Here is a 20,290-nt window from a genome sequence, read left to right on the forward strand (position 1 = left end):
AGCCTCCACAATGTTTTCTCCAATGTATCTTCATGTGTCCAGGTTTTTCAATCACTGTTTCCCTCCATGTCTATTTTACACACACGCACACGCACTTACACCCCCTCCAACTGAACCGATATATTTCTGAACACAGGATCCCTACCTCCACGCCTGTTCCTTCCATCCTGTGTTCACTCTTCATCTGTACACTTCAATGTCCATATATTTTTCCTTCGCTCTGATACTTGTGGCTTCTAAATTCCTATGGCTCTTGTATGTAACAGTATGTATTTTTGTTCTTGCATATGGTGTAAATATGTAACGTCTCAAGACCCGACTCAGCAAGAATCCAAAAACTATCTCAGAAAAAACTTAAAGCGGAGGTTTCCGTGGTGTAGTGGTTATCACGCTCGCCTAACACGCGAGAGGTCCTTGGTTCAAAACCAAGCGGAAACAAGTGCTGCCTTTTGCTTTCCACCATCGGGGAAATTCAGCCCACCGCCTCCCCTAAAAGGAACCAGTGATCATCCCACTTATGTTCCTTTGCTGCTTTAGTTTCGTGCTTAAGAAACAGGTAATCAACCTGAGATAGTCCTCCCGCATTAGCCTGGTGTTCTGCGTGAGTCCTCTCAACTGGGACGTGATCTTTTCCGTCCCGGAAAATCTGAAACCTGTACTTTTGCGGCCAGACTTTTCCCAAGGCGACTTTCTCCCTTCCTTACCAGAGGAATAGGTACCAACCGCCCGCTTGCCTCAGAGTATCTTTGAGAGGATGTGCCCTTACTCCAGCGTAATGGCCTTGACTTTTCCTGACCTTCTGGCCGGCCCCAGAAGAAGGAATGACGTGGATGGAGATGGTCCTCTGAAAAATGGGAGGAAAAGCAGAAAGCTGGAGGTGGGGAATTAGCTCAAGTGGTAGAGCGCTCGCTTAGCATGTGAGAGGTAGCGGGATCGATGCCCACATTCTCCAGCCTTTTACTGGCTCAACTGAGGAGCTCTCGTTGATAACCGCAAATCTTCCAAACTATAGAAAGAAATGAAAAAGCTATACACTTTGGACCCTTTTCTGGGCAAGGACAAAACGGGGCAACGCTGGTTCTACTGGCCTTTGGTATGTACATGTCTCATTAATGATAAGTCTAATAGATTTAAAAAATCAACAAACACATTGAGAAAATAACACCATGCACCAATGGGTGGAATTGACCTTATAAAGCAAAATCACAGTGAGGTTCTACCAAAGAGTTGTAAGAAAAGCAAGATCATATCAAAACTTAAGAAATCAAAAATGGTCAGAGTGAAGCAGAGGGACATTATGAAAACAAATATTTTTAAAAGCATTATTTAGTTGCAAATGCCAGGGAGACTGAAAGTAGTGAAACCGGAAGAGGTTTCATTCCTTGTCCATATTTATCCTTCTAGCTCCAGAGATCTGTGTGGTCAGATTCGTTCTGAATCACCTGAGCCTACTGCCCAGCACAGAGCAGCTCCCCAATGAATATGTACTAACCGAATGGAAAGGAAGGGATAGATTCAAGAGAGCGTCACAAGAATAATGTTCAGTATTTGGCACGGCAGTGGATGTGGATTTTGAAGGAGGAGAATGAGCCAAAATTGACTTGGAAGTCTAAGTCCAAAAGGCCAGCACAGAGGAGGTTGGGAATTAGATAGAGTGTGGATGAATGAGCTACTGTGGAGAAGAACAGACAGTGAGATCACGAGCCAGAGCAGGAAAAAAGATCACAATTTGGAATCTAAAAGTCTGTTTCTCAATTCATACTTTGCTGCTTAGCAGCTCTAGGACCTTAGAAACATTACTTAACTTCTCTGAGACTCCATTATATCTGAAAAATGCAAATCATGATACATACTTTTGTTGCCAAAATTCAATTTGAATATATGAAATCATCTCCATAAATTTCTTAGTATAATTATAAGGCTGAAACAAACGAGGAGGTTTTTTTATTAAGTTCAGTTTGTGTTTTTTGTAAGGATAATGTCTCCAGTCATGTATATCCAAGTGGAGATTTAGAGTGAGACAGAGAAATATGGACTGTAGACAAATGTGAGGAGTATTCATTCACTAAGTCTGTCAGGGAACTAATATTAACTGGGCACTGTTCAAAAGTTTCTTTTGAACATAAGGTACGAAGGAAAGTATAAGAGTGACTGAGATCTCTGAAGGTGGGGAGAGGCAGATCACTGGAACACAAGAGGGAAAAAGAGCAGCAAAAGACCTGTACAATTCTTGGGTACGGCAAGCCAGAGTGTCCAATTGCTGGGTGTATACTGGAAAGGTGTGGACTCCACAGTTCCTGGATGTGGAACACTTCAGGTGCAGCACTGGTTTAAATGGAACGATTTACAAGTAACATTGATTACATTCTTCAAAAGCTGGAAACTGATGGACATACCTGGAAAATAAAATTTCATATTTTATTTTCAAAGCCAAAAGCAATGAACATCTGCCCTCTTAGCGCAGTAGGCAGCGCGTCAGTCTCATAATCTGAAGGTCCTGAGTTCGAGCCTCAGGGAGGGCAGGCATCTTCATCTTTTATCAAGCAACAAATATCTCTTGTTAGTCCCTTCCTCGTGGAGCTACACCCCAGTCGGGAGGAGTGGGAGAAACTGAACAAGAAGCAAGTAAGAAAAAAATGCATCATAAGCACAGGAGAAAATGTGTGCTGGGGTGTAATCATTAGGCAGTACAGCGGCTCGGGAGTGTGGAGGTGGCACGTTCAGCTTTCAGAGGGAGAGTCAGGAAAGATATCGCGTTGAAGATGCCTTTTAGTCTCTCCTTTCACGCTTGCTGAAATCCTTGTGTCCGAAGTTTTTCTAATTCAGCTCAGTTTCAGTCTTCAAGGAATGAATGCTCTGTGTCATTGGTCTATAGACAAGGAAGGAAAACCTGAAAAAAGCTGTGAGGGAGTGAACATGGTCTGTACTGGACAGTGCTGGCCTTTCCATCTCAACGTTCATGGTTTTTGGCCAGCGGGAGGGTGGACCTCCCACATCTGTTGCCGAACAGAGAGATCCTGGTGAAAACAAGGCCTTTCCACTATTTTGTACTTGAATTTTATGGGGCAGTTGGCCTGAGGAAAGAAGGAAGGCTGTTGAGGGACACCTAGAGAGACAAGGCATACAGCAGAACTTGTCCTCCTGAGGTCTGAGTAGCCTAGGTCTGCGAGAGAATCAGAAAGACCCAGACGGTCAAACGACAAAAACAACAACAACAAGAAAAAAAAGAAAATTGTGAAACCAGGGGAATTCTTAGGAAAACTCATGAAAGAAGAATAGGAGTAGGATCTTTGGGTAGTTCTTCCTTAAGAAGGTTTCTTACCCATCTGTCCCAACCCAATCATCACAGTCCAAATCAACACCTTCAGAAATATCTCCAAAAAAATGAAACAATCAGGTGGTATTTAATTTCCACACAAACAACCCCAGATAGAATTTTTCCTCTTTGCACAGGCAGCTTAAATATGGTTTAAAATGGGGGTGGGGATGATCCCAGGAGATAATGCAGGAAATACATTAATCAGCATTAGTGATCAGATCCTGATGAGGACCAAAAACATTGAGAAAAGAGAGCATCATGATTCTGCCATGCTGAGCTGTGAACAGCCCTTGCACTTTGTTTTTCACTGAGAGACTTCCTTTTCCCTCAACTTGAACTTAAGCTTCTTCAGACACAAAGAATCCTTTGGGTGAAGTTCTTCGAGACTCTGTGAATAGGTGGGACTTCAGCAAACCCAACATTTGCTTAAGTCAGTGGCACACAGTCTTGCAAAAAGATAGAAAATGTCTTACATTTTGACTCTGTTGTGGGTATTTGGTAACCGGGCTCTGTCTGGGCTAGTTTCCCAGTTGCCCACAGAGGGCCTTTCTTCACCTCTCAGCTCCTGACTAATACATCTTCTCATTTTGAATCAGACTTAGTAATAAGGTGCCTACTTCTAGGTACTCAGTCCCTGAATCACATGTCACTTTACTACTGACACCACCCCCCCATAGCTAATGCCTCTTACTGTGATTTCAATCTATTACATCAACTTATGCCACCTTCCTCACAAAGTGTCTTATGAAGTGTTTTAGAAAGTGTCTTATGAAGTTTTAGAAAGTGTCTTATGAAGTTTTTCTTTTTAAATTTCTTGTCTCTCCTCTAGAATATAAGGATCTTTAGGCTCAAATCACTGTGTCCTCAGTGCCTAGAGTTAAGGCATAAATATGGCCTCTGTCTTGAAATGGAAGTAATAGGTAAATGGAGTTAATAGGCAGATCAAATACAAGTTAATAATTTAATAAATCATTGTATTAACTTCCAAAATATTAATCTCTGCATCTTTCAATTCATTTCGTTCTTTCTTTATGACTTATTTGTTTTGACTTTTATTGATGAATGGCAGTTTATTTATAATGCATAATTTTAATTTTTCCCAGACAGAATTTTCTACCTTCTAATTAGTGAATAACAAATAAAGGTGTAAGGGACCACAGATGTTTAGGACTCCTCTTATAAAAGTCACAACTGATAACAGTTTGAAGTTGGGTGAAAACTAGAACCGAATTTAAAGCCTATTTCCTTTTGCATGTATTTCCTCCAAACATTTTCTTCTACACAGGTTCTTAATTTCCACTTTCTTTCTCTTTTCAACAGTGAAGCCCAAAAATGTTCCCTCGTCTCTTCTTCTAGGTTTCAGGATGAAGAGAGCTTGAGGATTTGGAGGCTTGTGAGAATTCTTATACAGGTAGACCACAAATCTTTGACATTGCGCAGCTTAGAGGCTGCAGGGAAGAAGAGGAGACGGTAGTCATGTCCGGAATGATGACAATGTAGACAGTGTAGCAGCCGTTTCAGGATAATCAAGTATCTTGAAAACAGTTTATTCTTTGTGGGACCAATGACAAAATGGTGACATATATGATTATAGTTTGTAGGATCCCAACTATTTCTCCATGATTTTCTTTTAGGGAGTGGGGACTTGGAATACAGGTGAAGAAAGATTAAAAAGGAATGAAATAAATCCTCTTTCAGAACCATGTGCTAGAAATTGTACTAAAATTTTATTAATTTATGCAACTTGTTTGATTTAGCATTGCAGCTAATCCATGCATCTATGCCTTTATCCATTCTATGTTTATGGAGGATGGATTCTGTGCCAGACAGTGTACTGAGCTGGAGATGCAGAAAGACTCATGCTACTGCTAACCCCAGGAGCTAAAAGAATAAACCTCAATCCCTTAATAATTTATAACTTCTTTTTCGTTCTCTTCAATTCTGGTTTCCCCCACCTTTCATAAAATGTTACCTTGATTATGTAAGCTTTGTGCCTGGATTTTTTTCAAAGGTTTTTAAGCCTCCACAGTTTTCTCCCTAGTGTATCTTCATGTGTACAGGCTTTTCAATCACTTTCCTTCCATGTCTATTTTACACACATACACACACATACACACACACACACACACACACACTAGCACTCCAATTGAACAGGTATATTTCTGAACACAGGAATTCCTACCTCCATGCCTGTTCCTTCCACCGTGTGCACCCTGTTCCCTCCATCTTCACCCCTAAATGTCCGTATTTTTTCCTTCACTATGATATGCTCTCGCGTCTTATTTCCGATGGCTCTTGTCTGTAATATCTTGTATTTTTTATTGTTCTGCCCTATGGTGTAGATATGTAAATCCTCATGACCTGCCTCAGTAACAACGGAAAAATATTTTAAAATGATGTGAGACACGAGTTTCCGTAGTGTAGTGGTCATCACACTCGCCTAACATGCGAGAGGTCCCCGGTTCGAAACCAAGCGGAAACAACTGATGCTTTTTTGCCTTCCACCATGCGGCGAAAATCAGCCCTCCGCCTCACCTAAAAGGAACCAGTGGTCATCCCACTCCTGTTGGTTTGTCGTTTTCATTTCGTTTTTAAGAAACAGATAAACATCCTGAGATAGTCCTGTTGCGTTAGCCGGCTGTTCTGGGTGACTCCTCCCAACTGGGACGTTTTCCTTTCTATCTCAGAAAATCTGAAACGTGAACTTTTGGGACGCCAAGCTTTTCCCATGGCTACTCCCCGCCTCCTTTTCCTTAGATGAGGAGTGGGTACCAACCGTGCTCTTGCCTCAGGGCATCTTTGAGAAGACTTGCCCTTAGTAGAGTCAGGGTTTCAAGTGAATGATGGAGATGGGACTCTGAAACTCGGGTAAAAAGGCAGAGGAATGGTGGGGGATTAGCTCAAGTGGTAGAGCGCTCGCTTAGCATGTGAGAGGTACTGGGATCGATGCCCACATTCTCCAGCTTTCGCTCTCAGTCAAGGAGCTGTGGCTGATAACCGCAAATCTTCCAACCAGTAGAAAGAAATGAGAAAAGTAGACACTTTGCACCCAGCTCTGGTCAAGGCCATGACAGAGCAGCGCTGGCTCACTGGCCTTTGGTATGTACCTTTACTATCAGCCTATAGTTTATTCTCTGTTTTTTCAGAATAGCTGGTCATCTCAAGGGATATGCCCAATTCCTCTTTTTATTCCTGTTTCTTCCTGCTACTTAGCCGCAAGGTGGTACAGTCCTGAGAGGCACAGGGCAGAGCGGGGTCAATAAAGCCCCAGCTGTCTTGTCAGGGACTGAAACCGAGTGCCCCAAGTAACCAGAAAATATCAGGAAAGACACTGTGGAAAGCAAACACGTGAAGTTATTAGTGAATTTCTGGATGAACCCAAGATCTATGTATAAGTGACTCAGGTCCTAAACAGCATAAACTTTGAGAACTGAAGTGATAGCGCACTGCCCAAGTCCACACTGGTCACTGGATTGCACACACTCCAGAGACCTCCAAATAGCATCAGAAAGGCTTTGGAAATGGATTGGACTATGAAACCACAACACACAGAAGGCTGTTCCGTACTTGGAATTTGAACACAAGGCAGTCAGGTGCCTGCCAAAGCAAGATTGGCAATATTCTCCATAAGCTTTGAACAAGACATAAAGCCTTATAATGTAATACAAAAATGGCCAGGTTATAATCTAAAATTATTCAGCATATGAAGAACCAAGAAAAATCTTAATTCACTTGAAAAGAGAATCAGCAGATTCCAATACTGAGATGACACAGATGTTGGAATCCTCTGACAAATATTTTCAATGCTCTGAGAATTAGGGGTGAGAACTCTTTGAAATGAATGTAATGTTAGGAAGTCTTAGCAAAAAATGGGAAGATATACATCCAAATTGCAACTTCAGAACTGAAAAATATATTAACCAAAATTATAAAGAACATCTCACTGGATTGTCTCAATAGGAGAAGAAGATGACTGGAAAAAGTCAGTGAATGTGTAGATAGAACAATAGTAACTACTCAATCAAAATGACATAGGGAAAAGTGTATTTCAAAAGATGGACGGAGCCTTAGGGACAAATAGGAAAATAGCAAAGTTCTTATAGTCACATCATTGGAAACCCAACAGAGGAAGAGAAAGAGGTCCTTGAAAAGAGGGGGAGGGGGGGAACACTGGAAATATTAATGGTTGAAAACTCCCCAAATTTGGCAAAAGATATAAACCAGAATAAAAACATTCAGCAACCCTAAAGCAGCATAAAACCAAATAAATCCACACCCAGACATATGACAATTAAACTGCTGGAAACAAAAAAGGGAAAAAATGCTTGAAAGCACCAGAAGAAAATGAAAGGGAAACTGCAATCTGAATGATTGTGGATTTCTCATCAGAAACCATAAGAACTGTAAAGAAATGACATGACTTTTATTAAATGCTGAAAGAAAAGGCCTGTCACTCCAATAGCTAAATATAACAAAAATACCCTTCAGACATAAAGGTGAAAGAAACACATTCTCATTTGAGGTAAACTGAGAGAATTCATTGCTAACAGAAGTGCTAGAAAAGAGTAATGTCGTGAGACAAGATAAAATGATACCAGAAGGAAACAGAATAGCATAAATGAAGGAACAGTTAACCAAAATTTCAGAAACAGAAACCTGTTTGAAATAAAATGATGTTTATTGGGACTGCAGCCCGGGAGATACAGATTTAAGAAGCACATGAGTGGTGTTCCACTGGACTACAAAATGAAGGAAGCTTATTAAAGGGAAAAACTGCAAGGCCACACAGTTAGTTACATAAGTTGTTTGTCCGTAATTATAATTGGAACTGGCAAGAAGCAAGACTGCTTGTTAAGCAAGAATTGGTTAGGGTCTGCAATGGTTACATAGTTACAAGGGGGAACCTTGAGACTATAAGTTTGCAGCTTGTGGAAGTTGCTCCAAATATGGCTGGTGGTGTCCTTGGGTTTGGTACAGTTCAAAGTTCAAATTCTCAGTGATGTAGGGACTGGTCTAAGACCAGATCCTCGGTGGATGTCCACCCTATTTTTATATGCCTGAACTATGATTACTCCATTATGATTTCAGTTTGTCATCAGAACCATAACAAATAAGGAAATAACTGGGTAAATATAATAGACTCTTATGTTACTCTTCAGTTCTTTAAAGTATATTTGATGCTTGAAAGTGAAAATTATTACATTATCTGGTGGAGTTTTCATTGTATCTATATGTATTATATACATAACATAAAGGGGTTATGGTAAAGGGACTGAATGGTGGTGAGGTTTCTATACTCAACTTGAATGGTAATTTACTGATTCTAAGTATACTGTGAAATATTAAGGATGTGTATGGTATCACTAGACCAGCTACTATGTTTAAATAAGTCAAGTGAAGGTAGGAAGGAAGAGGAACAAAGAAATATGAAAAATAAAGGGAACAAACCATTAATAAATTATTAAATAGTAAATGCAAACTTATTAGTAATAATATGATGTGAGTTTCTTATAGTCAGCATATTTATTTTTAATATATTCTGACAATCCAGATATATCAATTAAAAATCAGAGTTTGTCAGTGTATTAAAAATAAATATGCTGATTATAAGAAACCCATTTCAAATATAGTTAAATGTGAGATTAAAAGCTATATTAAAGAATAAAGGAGATATAGGAGATTAAAAGAAAAGAATGGGAAAAGAGACCCCACACGAGCATTAATCAAAAAAGATAAAGTGGATATATTAATATAAGACGAAGTGGATTTGAAAGCAAAGAAAATTGCCAGGTATTGATTGGGAAGGTATACAATTATAAGATGTCAGCTCACTAACAAAATAACTATCCTAAATGTGTATGCCTCTGACCACAGAGCTTCAAAACCCATAAACAATAGCTAATGAAACTGAAAAGAAAAATAGAAAAATCCACAATTATCGTTGCAGATGTCAACAATCCTATCTCTTTCACTGATAGACCTAGTAGATAACAAATCAGGGAATAAATACATCAAGGAACTAAACACTATCCACCACTGGATCTAAATCACCTTATTAAGTAAAATTGCAATGTAGGTAGAAGAAGTTGAGAGAAAAGCAAAATCATATCAAAATTAGGAAATCAAAAATGGTCAGTCTGAAGCAGAAAACTGGTATTTTAGAAAGAGTTACTTAGCAACCAATGCCAGGGAGACTGAAAGTGGTGAAACCGGAAGTGGATCATTCTGTGTCCATATTTATCCTCCCTGCTCCTGAGGTATGGGTGGTCAGATTCCTTCTCAGTGGCCTGAGCCTACTGCAGTGCCTGGCACAGAACAGCTTCCCAACGAATATGCACTGAATGAATGGAAAGGAGGTGATGGATTCAAAAAAGCTGCACAAGAATAATGTTCAGTATTTGGCAAGTCATTTGATGTAGGTTTTGAAGGAGGAGAATGAGCCAAAGTTGACTTGGAAGTAGAAGCCCAGAAGTCCAGCACAGAGGTTGGGAATTATACAGTTGATGTGTGGATGAATGGGCTACTGTGGAGATGAACAGACAGAGAGATCATGAGCTGGAGCTGAGAAAGAGCTCACAGTTTGGAATCTAATAATTTTTCTCGATTCATACTTTGCTGTTTAGCAGCTCTGGGACCTTAGAAAAACTACCTAACTTCTCTGAGCCTCCATTTTATCTGGAAAGTGCAAAATATGATACATAGTTTTGTTGCCAAAATTCAACTGGACTACATGAAATAATCTCCATAAATCTCTTGGTATGATTTAGCCCGTAAGGTTGAAAAAACAAGGTGGCTTTTTGTTAAGTTCAGTTTGTGGTTTTTGTAGGGAGAATGTCTCCAGTCATATAGCTACAAATGGAGATGTAGAGTAAGACAGAGAAGTACAGACTGTAGACAAATTTGAGGACTATTGATTCACTCAGTGAAATAATATTAACTGGGCAGCTCCTATGTTTCTTTCAACAAAGGAGATCATGAAGGGTGTAAGATTGACTGAGATCTCTGAGCGCATCACTGGAACACAAGACTAACAAAAGACAGTACATTGTCTCCAGTCAAGCAACCCAGATGATCTTATCTGTAGGTGAATACTGGAAGGGCATAGACTGCATCATTCCTGATCTGGAGATTGGCTTACTGGAATGATTTTCAAGTACCATTGATTGTATTTATTAAAAGCTAGAAACTGATAAAATAGTGGTGGTTGGAAAGTACTGTCTCCTATTTTATTCTCAATGAGTAGAACTCAAACTATCTGTCCTCTTAGTACAGCAGGCAGCGCGTCAGTTTCATAATCTGAAAGTCCTGAGTTTGAGCCTCAGAGAGGGCAGGCAGGTCGTTATCTTTACACAGTCCTTTGAAAAATGAGCCTGCGTTTGCTTAAAAGGGTGAAATTACATTTCAAGTTTGTTGCATTTCCCAGTAACTTCAGTAAAATCATTGGTGAAAACACTTAGATTACACCAGAAAACACGAGTTATATCACACTTTTGATCTTCCTTTCCATCTGATGGAAGAAGCAGGGGAGAGTTCTCTTCCAAATTTGGGCCCGGGAGGTCAGCCATTGGCAGTTAAGGAATGGGGAGGTGTAAAATCATTTATTCTCTTAATCATGCAACAAATATTATTAGTGGACCCCTCTAGGTGCAGTGATTCAAGAGTGAATAAAACCTCAAACTTTCCTCCCTTATAGAGCTACATCCCAGTTAAGAGGCGTGGGAGACACAGACAAGACGCAAATAAGAAAACTGCATAATAAGCTAGGTGAGGAGATGTCTGCCGTGGGGTAATCATTAGGCCGTAGTGGGGCTGGGAGAGTGGAGGTTCAGCTTTCAGGGGAGAGTCAGGAAAGTTGTCACCTTGAGATACGTTTTAGTCTCTTCTTCCTTCTTGCTTGCTGAAATCCTTGCGCCCCAATTTTTCTAACACTGTCAGTAGAGTCAGCTTTACCTGTCCAGGCAAGCGGGGGTTACAAGAGCTTTTTGCACATAAGGCAGGTGGGCTTCGCTGGATAAATAGTGGTACCCGATACATCCTTCACATGTTTCTTCACATGGAAAATGAGACCTCCAGAATTCTCTAGGTGGTTCACAGCAACTGGTGCAGGGTCAGAACAATAGGAAATGATTAGCAAGCATTAGCTACTGCTTTTGCCTGTGGAGTGCTGCCCTTACTCACTGAGTTTGTACTATGGACGCCCATTAGAGGCTTGAAGAATGGATTTACAGATTGAGATTAGAACCCACTAGGGTTCTGTTCTTGGAAAGAACAGGCTAAGGTTTCCCTTAGTCCCTGGGTAAGGAAAGAGCCCTAAATGAGTTTGAAAAAATGAATGTTCCCTGGGAAAAGCAGGAAGCTTTTCAGTCTGATCACATACTGGGTCTCAGGATACTGGTGACTGCTCAGGATGTCAGGATGCTTAAGCAGCCAATCTGAGCAGAATGTCCAAGGTGGAGAGAATCAATCTTGGTTTCATATCCACAACTTGAAAGGCAAATGCAACAGAGTTGTTGTCTACTGACCTTAGGAATGAAACAAATAAAAGAAACTTTGTTTCTTTCATGATGAAAAAAAAACAAAATCAAAACCCAAAATCTTTACCATTATATCTGACTAAAATTGTGACTAGAAAACTCAAAATATCTGACAGATATTTAGGATGAGAAGGGATTCTGACCTGTGGAGCATCAGTGTTTTTGTTGAACTTTTCTTGTTTGATCAGTTTTTTCTTGATTTTGTGTTGATATTTCCTGACCATTCCTTCATTTCTTTAAAATTAAAGACTGAGTAAAAGCCCTGATTTCCAGTTTCCAATGTTCTCTTGAAAATTCTTCCTCTTCCCTCTGCTACCTCATCCTTGTCCAGGATCCCAGTGTCTTACTATGCCAATCCTATCTTTCTCTGGAAGACAGGAGGAGGGATGAAGCCCTACCCCGCAACCTGGGCCACGTTGGGAGGGCTTAACTGTGCAGGTGAGAGGGCTGCAGAAGCCGCCCCTCCTCCTCCTCCTCCTCCTCCTCCTCCTCCTAGGTGGCCATATTTCCAAAATCTCTAACAATCACAACTCTGTTTTATAGAGAAATACATGACATATGAGACAGCCCCCCGCAATTCCACCTGGGCACCCCACCCAGCTGGGACCTTTACTCGCTTTCTGGCAATTCAAAAGAGTGAAATGGTTTCAGAGCTAGATCATTCCCATGATGAAATACTATAGATCTCACTTCCCCCCGACTCCTTAATAGAAACAGTAGTTTTTCATTGTGCTTTTGCTGAAGTCACATTTCTGATGTTCTGCTCTCTCAGGTCCTCTTTGGTGGCAATGAAATAACCTTGTGGCACCAGGTTAGACCCACACAACTGATTAGGGCACATGTCTAGAATGACCCCAGGTCAAAAAGAGGGTTAGAGCATGGGAATTAGGTTGAATGTTACAAAGCCTTCTTGGCACTGGGAGCTAGTGAGAAAGATATCTATTTTCCCCAGTTTTGCTCCTTCATTCCTTCTCCACAGGCACCTGAGTCCTCAGAGCTTCTCTCCTGAACCCAACTCCAGGAAATATTGGATTGCCTTTAAAAATGACAATTTATACATTTATATTTCACACAGAAGACAGCACAGACTCAGTCTTTAACCAATACTCTTTGTCATTGTACTACAACAAGGAAGGAAAACCTGCTGTGGAGAGAGTGAACATGATCTGTACTGGACTGTGCTGGCCTTTCCATCTCAACATTCATGGTTTTGGGCTAGTGGGAGGGTGGACCTCCCACCCCTGTTTTCCAAACAGAGAGATCCTGGTGAAAAGAAGGCCTTTCCACTATTTGTAATTGACCTTTATGGGGTCTATTGACCTAGGGGAAGAGGGAATGCTGTTGAGGGACACCTAGAGAGACAAGATGTACAACAGAATTCGTGGGTGTGAGGTCTGAGCTTCCTGGGTCTGGGAGGGGACGAAAAAGACCCAGATTGTCAAAAACAAAAAACAAAACAAAAAAGAAAATATGAAATTAGGGGAATTCTTAGAGAAAACTCATAAAGAAGAATAGGAGTAGGATCTTTGGGTAGTTCTTCCTTAAGGAGGTTCCTTACCCACCTATCTCAACCCAAACATCGTAGTACCTGCAATGACAGTTCAAATCAACACCTTCAGAAATATCTCTCAAATTATGAAACAATCAGGTGGTATTTACTTTCCACACATAGAATCCAAAATAGATTTTTCCTCTTTGCACAGGCAGCTGAAATATGATTTAAAATGGGGGTGGGGGGATCCCAGCAGGTAATGCAGGAAATATATTTATCAACATTAGTGATCAGAACCAGATGAGGTCCAAAGACAGGAAGGAAAGATAAAGAGGGTCATGATTCTGCCATGCTGAGCTGTGAACAGCCCTTGCACTTTGCTTTTCACTGAAAGACTTCCCTCACCTTCAACTTGATCTTAAACATCTTCAGGCACAAAGAATCCTATGGATGATGCTCTTGGAGACTCCGTGGATGGGTGCTCCTTCAGCACACCCAATATTTGGTTAGGCCAGAGTCACACAGTCTTCAAATGAGATGGAAAATTTCTCACATTTTGGCTCTGCTGTGGGTATTTGGTAACCGGGCTCTGTCTGGGCTAGTTTCCCAGTTGTCCACAGAGGGCCTTTCTTCACCTCTCAGCTCCTGACTAATACGTCTTCTCATTTTGAATCAGACCTAGTAAGGTGCCTACTTCTTGGCATTCAGCCCCTAAATCAAATGTTACTTTGCTACTGAGACCACCCCCCCCCATAGCTAATGCCTCTTATCGTGATTTCAGTCTATCACATCAATTTATGTCACCTTCCTCACAAACACTCTCTGTTTCAGAAAGTGACTTATGAAGTTTTTCTTTTTAAATTTCCTGTCTCTCCTCTAGAATATAAGGATCTTTAGGCTCAAATCACTGTTTTGCCCTCACCGTGTCTGAAGTTAAGGCATAAATACGGCTTCTGTCTTGAAATGAAAGTATTAGGTAAGGCTAAGGAATAGGCAGATCAAATATTGAACAGTTAATAATTTAATAAATGATTTCATTAACTTCCAAAATGTTAATCTCTGCATCTGTCGATTTATTTTACTCTTTCTTTATGCCTTATTTGATGTTTTTAATTTTATAGATGAATGACAACTTATTTATAGTGTATAATTTAAAATGTTCCCAGACAGAATCTTCTACTTTCTAATTAGTGAATAACAAATAAAGATGTAAGGGAACACAAATGTTTAGGACTCCCGTTATAAAACAGTCACAACTGATAACAGTTTAAAGTTGGGTGAAAACTAGAACAGAGTTAAAACCCTATTTCCTTTTGCATGTATTTTCTTCTAACCATTTTCTTCTACACAGGTTCTTAATTTCCAGTTTCTCTTCAACAGTGAAGTCCAAAAGTGTTCCCTCTGTCTCTTCTTCTTTTTCCCACAGCCACTCTCTCTCCTCTTCCTTAGCAGAGGAATAGGAACCAATCATGCTCTTGCCTCAGGGCGTCTTTGAGTAGATGTGCCCTGAGTCCAGTCCTGGTTTCACAATAAGGACCTTGAAATCTGAAGTTTGGGGCACCCGGAAGAGTGAATAATGAAGTGGAGACATTACTCTAAAACACTTGAGGAAAAAACCTAGAGGTGGAAGTGGGGGATTAGCTCAAGTGGTAGAGCGCTCGCTTAGCATGTGAGAGGTAGTGGGATCGATGCCCACATTCTCCAACTTTTACTCTTTCAACCACGGAGCTCCAGCTGACAACTGCAAATCTTCCAACCTGTAGAAAGAAATGAGAAAATTAGACACTTTGGATCCTTCTCTGGGCAAGGACAAGACAGGACAGCATTGGCTCTACTGGCCTTTTTTATGTACCTCTACTATCAACCTATAATTTATTTTCTGTTTCTTCAGAATAGCTGGTCATCTCAAGGGATATGCCCAATTCCTCTTTTTATTCCTGTTTCTTCCTGCTACTTGGCAGCAAGGCGGCAGAGTCCTGAGAAGCGCAGGGCAGAGCGGGGTCAATAAAGCCCCAGCTTTCCTGTCACTGATTGAAACCAGGAACCTCAAGTAACCAGAAAATATCAGGAAAGACACTGTGGAAAGCAAACACATGAAGTTATTAGTGAACTTCTGGATGCACCTGTGAGTTGTGAATAAATGGCTCTGATCCTAAACAACATACCATAGACTTTGAGAACTGGCTAAGCAAGGTTTGGTTGGGGTCTGCAATGGTTACATAGTTACAAGGGGGAACCTTGAGACCATAAAGTTGCATAAAGTTGGTTATGTTGTTCTCAACAGGGCAAATGGCATCCTTGGGTTTGGCAAAGTTCAAAAAAAATTCAGGTTCTCACTGATGTAAGGAGGTGTCTGAGACCAGATTCTCAATGGCAGACGTCTCCATTTTTATATGCCTGAACTATGATGACTCCATTCTCATCAGAACAATAGCAGAGAAGGAAACATCTGGATGAATAGGATAGACTATTATGTTTCTCTTGAGTTCTTTGAAGTATGTTTAATGTTTGAAAGTGAAAAGTACAGCATTGTCTCATGGAGTTTTCATTGTATCTACATGTACTATATACATGACATAAAATGATTAAGGTAAAGGGACTAAATGGCAGTGAGTTTTCTAAATTCAACTTGAATAGTAATTTATTGATTCTAAATATACTGTGAAGTATTAAGGATGTATAGAATAATCACTAGAGCACCTACGGACAATGTTTAAATAAGCTGAAAGAAGGTAGGAAAAGAAACAAAGAATAAAAAATAAGGGAACAAACCATTAATAAACTATTAAATAGTAAATCTATATGCAAATTTATCAATAATAACATTAAATATACATTATCTAGACACATCCATAAAAATCAGAGATTGTCAGAATATACTAAAAATAAATATGCTGACCTTAAGAAACTCTTTTCAAAGGTGTTAATATGCGAGATTAAATGTCATAAACAAGATTAAAGTTACACAGGAGATTGATAGTAAAGAATGGGAAAAGAGACACCACGCAAGCATTAATCAAAAAGAGCCAAAGTGGATATATTAATATCAGACAAATTGGATTTCAAATTTCCAGTTATTAAGTGAGAAGTTACATAATGATAAGGTGTCAGCTCACCAACGAAATAAACTATCCTAAGTGTATATGCCCCTGACCACCAAGCTTCAAAATTCATAAACCGAAGCTGATAAACTTGAAAAGAAAAACAGAGAAATCCACAGTTATCATTGTAGATGTCAACACTTCTCTCTCATTAATGTCAGATCTAGTAGTTAACTAAACAATACCATCCACCAATGGATCTAACTGACCTTATAGAGCAAAATCGCAATGTAGGTAGAAAGAAGGGCCAAAGAGTTGAGAGAAAAGCAAGATCATTTCAAAACTAAGAAATCAAGAATGGTCAGAGTGAAGCCGAGGGACGTTATGAACATAAATATTTTTAAAAGCATTATCTAGCTGTAAATGCCAGGGAGACTGAAAGTGTGAAACCGGAAGTGGATTGTCCCTTGTCTCTATATATCCTCCTAGCTCCAGATGTCTGGGTGGTCAGATTCCTTCTGAATCACCTGAGCCTACTGCCCTGCACAGAGCAGCTCCCCAGTGAATATGTACTGACTGAATGGAAAGGAAGGGATAGATTCAAGAGAGCTTCACGAAATAATGTTCAGATTTGTTAATAATGTTCAAGGGATGTGGGTTTTGAAGGAAGAGAATGGGCCAAAGTTGACTTGGAAGGCTAAGCCCAAAAGGCCAGCACAGTGGAGGCTGGGAATTAGATAGTTAGGGAATACATGAATGGGCTACTGTGGAGAAGAACAGGCAGAGAGATCATGAGATGGAGCAGAAAAAAAAGATCACAATTTGGAATCTAATAATCTGTTTCTCAATTCAGGCTTTACTGCTTAGAAGAAATATTACTTAACTTCTCTGAGCTGCCAACATATCTGGAAAATGCAAATTATGATACATAGTTGTTGTCAAAATTCAACTGGAATACACAAAATAATCTCCATAAATCTCTTAGTCTAATTAATGGCACAAAAGGCTGGAAAAAAAAAAAAAAACCAGGGAGGTTTTTTGTTAAGTTCAGTTTGTGATTTTTGTAAAGAGAATGTCTCCAGTTGTATCAATGCAAGCGGAGATGTAGAATGAGACAAAAGTATGAACTGTAGACAAATTTGAGGAGTATTCATTCACTCAGTCAGTGAACTAATATTAACTGGGTACCTCCTAAGTTTCTTTTTAACATAAGGTACCAAGGAAAGTGTTAAGAGGGGTTGAGATCTCTGAGTGAGGGAAGAGGCAGATCTCTGGAACACAAAAGGGGAAAAGAGCAGCAAAAGACAGGTATGATTGTTCCTGGTCTTGCTGTCCAGAGTGTCCAAGACCTCTGGGTCTGCGCTGGAAAGGTGTGGACTCCTCCATTTCAGAATGTAGAATCCATCAGGTGCTTAGGTGCTTATAAGGAATGATTTTCAAAGAACATTGATTACATTCTTTAAAAGTTGGAAACTGATAGACATGCCTGGAAAATGTTATTTCATATTTTAAGTAGAATGTGGGAACTTAAGCTTGTGTTCCTTCTTAGCACAGTTGGCAGTGTGTCAGTCTCATAATATGAAGGTCCGGAGTTCAAGCCTCAGAGAGGGCAAAGCAGTTCACTTGTCTTATGTTGCTAAAAAGAAAAGGTATGTAGACTGTACCAAAACAAACAAACAAAAAAACAAAGTAAAATGATCAAATGCTGCCAGCTAAGCTTTGATAAATTATCCAATTTTTGCTCAGGAGGGTGAAACCAGATTTCAAGTTTGTTGCACTTCCCCGTAACTTCTGTAAAATCGTTGGTGAAGTAATTTAGATCACACCAGAAAATACAAGCTATATCATATTTTTGTGTCTTCTTCTCCCTCTGATGGAAGAAGCCAGGGAAATTTCTCTTCCAAATTGGTGCTGTGAAGGTCGCCTAACAGCAGTTAAGCAATGAGGATGTGTAAAATTATTTATTCTTTTAATCATGCAATAAATAATTCTTGTTAGTGGACTCTTCTGGGTGCAGTGATTCAAGAGTGAATAAAACCCCCTAATTCCCTTCCTCATGGAGCTATACCCCTCCATCTTCTGCTTCTTCTAGAGTGGCAGGATCCAAGGAGCTTGAGGATTTGATTAATGAGGTTTGTGAGGGTTCTTACACTAGGTAAACTATAACTCTTTGACATTCTGTGAGCTTGGAAGCTGGAGGGAGAAAGCGGAGACAGTGGTCACATCTGGAATGCTGACAGTGTAGACAGTGTAGTAGCCTTTTCAGGATAATAAAATATCTTGAAACCACTTTATTCTTTGCGGAACCAGTGACAGTATGGTGACATATATGATTATGGGTTGTAGGATTCCAACTTTGCCCAGTTGATTTTCTTTTAAAATGTGAAAGAGAAGTGATGTTCTGTTTTACTTCTTATACACATGTTACCAAAATGATACCCAGAGATGGATTTCTGAAGGTTAGCTTGTCTAGAGCGTGCTTCCTAAAGATCAGACCATGCTGTTTCTTCCCCTTAAGGGCTCAAGGAAGGGAGGCATCTTCAGGCTGGAGAAAGCACCGCAGTGGTTACGAGGGGATTACCTCTTTCCATCTGCTGCCTCTCTGAGCCTTTGAGAGAAGGATGACCACCACTGGGGACTTGGAATACAGGCTACGAAAGAATGAAAAAAAAATACTTTTTCAGCACCATATGCTAAAAATTGTACTAAATGTTTATTAATTTTATGGAAGTTGTTTGATTTAGGCTTTGCAGTTCATCCAAATATCATTATTCCCATTTTACAGATAAAATTGAAGCTCAGAGTAGTTGAACCATTTTTTTCTCAGTTCGAATGGCTGTATGGAGCAAAACCGGAAGTGGAAAACTGATTTTTTTTTTCCTATATTAAAATGTAGGCTTTTCCTTTAGCCCTGTGCATAGTCTTATCACTTTTTCTCCAGACCAATTCATTCATTAATTCATTATTAAAACAAATACTTATAAATGAGTGGATTTAATCTTCCACGCATCAGATATTAATTCAAAATCACTTGTGTCTACCACCCAGGTTCAAGTATTCTATACATGGCTTTGACACTTTCTTCTCCCTCAAAATCTCTACATCCAGTGTCTTGACACATACTCAAATACTGTAGATCCTTCCTGGACAACCTCTCCAGAATCTTTCTCTTTCCTCTCACGTATCTATGCCTCTATCCATTCTATGTTTATGGAGAATGTATTCTGTACCAGACAGTGTACTGGGCTGGAGATGCAGAAAGACTCATGCTACTGCTAATTTCAGGAGCTAAAAGAATAAACCTCGATTCTTTAATATCTTATAACTTCTTTTTCTCTCTCTCTAATTCTAGTTTCTCCATTTCCTGCCTATTTGGCATTCAAAATAAAAGCGTTTCATAAAATGTTTTGATTTTAAAGCCATGTGCCTGGATTTTTTTTCAAAGGTTCTTAAGCCTCCACAATTTTCTCCCTAGTGTATCTTCATGTGTCCAGGCTTTTCAATCACTGTTTCCCTCCATGTCTATTTTACACACACACACGCACACACACACTCCACTACACTCCAACTAAACAGGTAATTGCTAAACACAGGAATTCCTACCTCCATGCCTGTTCCTTCCACCCTGTTCACTCTTCATATTCACCCCTCAATGTCCCTATTTTATATCTTCTCTCTGATATGATCTCGCTTCCTATTTCCGATGGGTCTTGCTTGTAATAGTTTGTAGTGTGGGCTTATTCTCTCACACGGTGTAGATGTGAAACCTTTCATGACCCACCTCAGCAAGAATTGAATAAATATGCCGGGAAAGAAGCAGAGCATGAGTTTCTGTAGTGTAGTGGTTATCACGCTCGCCTAACACGCGAGAGATCCTCGGTTTGAAACCGAGCGGAAACAACTG

At 39.9% G+C, this 20,290-nt stretch overlaps 1 protein-coding gene and 4 non-coding genes across 5 annotated transcripts in view; 4 read left to right on the forward strand and 1 right to left on the reverse strand.

The window, feature by feature from the left end:
• The window catches only part of LOC103004316 (uncharacterized), a 353,565-nt gene that overhangs the window by 62,508 nt on the left and 270,767 nt on the right, over window positions 1–20,290 (reverse strand). Inside the window, 1 exon segment of the mRNA XM_007179046.2 lies at window positions 654–672. Coding sequence (XP_007179108.2) covers window positions 654–672 — 19 coding nt within the window.
• TRNAV-AAC (transfer RNA valine (anticodon AAC)) lies at window positions 366–438 on the forward strand. Its single transcript has one exon. It is a non-coding gene; the product is annotated as a tRNA-Val (tRNA).
• Window positions 2,450–2,522, forward strand: TRNAM-CAU (transfer RNA methionine (anticodon CAU)). The gene has a single exon. It is a non-coding gene; the product is annotated as a tRNA-Met (tRNA).
• TRNAV-AAC (transfer RNA valine (anticodon AAC)) lies at window positions 5,729–5,801 on the forward strand. Its single transcript has one exon. It is a non-coding gene; the product is annotated as a tRNA-Val (tRNA).
• On the forward strand, window positions 20,214–20,286 carry TRNAV-AAC (transfer RNA valine (anticodon AAC)). The gene has a single exon. It is a non-coding gene; the product is annotated as a tRNA-Val (tRNA).

This window comes from Balaenoptera acutorostrata, chromosome 10 (assembly GCF_949987535.1).
Source record: "Balaenoptera acutorostrata chromosome 10, mBalAcu1.1, whole genome shotgun sequence".
NCBI lineage: Eukaryota > Metazoa > Chordata > Mammalia > Artiodactyla > Balaenopteridae > Balaenoptera > Balaenoptera acutorostrata.